Raw genomic sequence first — 1,249 nt, 5'->3', positions numbered from 1 at the left:
TCTACGACAAAGTACAAACACACTGATATATCTACGACAAAGTACAAACACACACTGATATAAAGACAAGTACAAACACACTTATAGAAATACGACAAGTACAAACACACACTGATAAATCTAGGACAGAGTACAAACACACAATTTTTTTTTCGCCGTTTCATCCTCGAATCTCTTAATCTTTCCTACCGTACCAACATATGTATTAGGCACACTGCTATCAATACGACAAGTACAAACACACACTGATATAAATACGACAGAATACAAACACACAGATATAAATACGACAGAGTACAAACACAAACTGATATAAATACGACAGAATACAAACACACAGATATAAATACGACAGAGCACAAACACACACTGATATAAATACGACAAAGAAAAATTACAAACACACAGTTGATACAATTAAGAGGCCATGTGCTGATGCGTTCCTAATAACACAACTCCCGCACTCACGGCCATATAGCTCCACACTAATAACCGTAATAACGAGTCAGCCTAGTCACTGACGTACCACTCCGGCTTAGCATGAGCCTCGCATACACATGTATACAGGTTTATTCGTCAAAGCTAGCTATCACCGGCACCACATCCGCTATCTCCTGCATGACTCTTGTTGGCATACAGTATATATGGTCTATTCGACCCAACTCCGGCGCAGCATCTAGCATTTGCAATCCAGCCAGCCCAAACAGGGTGTGGAAGGGGTCTGCCATATCTCCAGGCCTATCCGCAAATCCCCCTAGTTCCGTATCCTGTGTTTGTGTTTGTTTTTGTGTTTGTGCTTGTGTTTGTGTTTGTGTTTGTGTTTGTGTGTCTGTGTTTGTTTGTTGGGGAGATGATATGCATTGGGTGCATGATCTGGTGTGGTATAGGGGTTTGATATAGCACCCATCGCAACAGTGCAAGGATTGTGCGGTGATTCTGCTTTGCTTTTTGTTCCAACTATAAAGTGGGAGCGAGTGAGAGAGAGAGAGAGAGAGAGAGACAGACAGACAGAGAAGCTAATTGTGCGTTTTCAACCATACCCACATTGTGGGAGGTACAGCGACTAATGGGTCTGATAGGCCCAAGCTAATCGTGGCTCGTAACAGGAATGGCCAAGTAGAATGCGGAAGGAACGGTATCAGGAAGGATCGTCAGTCAACTCTGACAGCACTCAAGAGCTTACTGAGTGGTCAACACACAGCACAAACCCTAAACCTTAAAGCCCCAAACACCACGACTTCAACATAAA

The 1,249-nt window shown here is 42.9% G+C and overlaps 1 protein-coding gene across 1 annotated transcript; it reads right to left on the bottom strand.

The window, feature by feature from the left end:
* Window positions 1–569: 569 nt before the first annotated feature.
* On the bottom strand, window positions 570–767 carry SARC_16547 (hypothetical protein; the record flags this gene model as incomplete). The annotated part of the gene is made up of 1 exon (XM_014289348.1): window positions 570–767. A coding segment is annotated over one exon (198 nt), but the record flags the coding sequence as incomplete, so codon positions are not given.
* Window positions 768–1,249: the final 482 nt, after the last annotated feature.

The sequence above is a fragment of the Sphaeroforma arctica genome (assembly GCF_001186125.1).
Source record: "Sphaeroforma arctica JP610 unplaced genomic scaffold supercont1.8342, whole genome shotgun sequence".
Lineage (NCBI taxonomy): Eukaryota > Ichthyosporea > Ichthyophonida > Sphaeroforma > Sphaeroforma arctica.
Note: the sequence above shows the minus strand (reverse complement) of the source record. Positions and strands in the feature narration are given on the sequence as shown.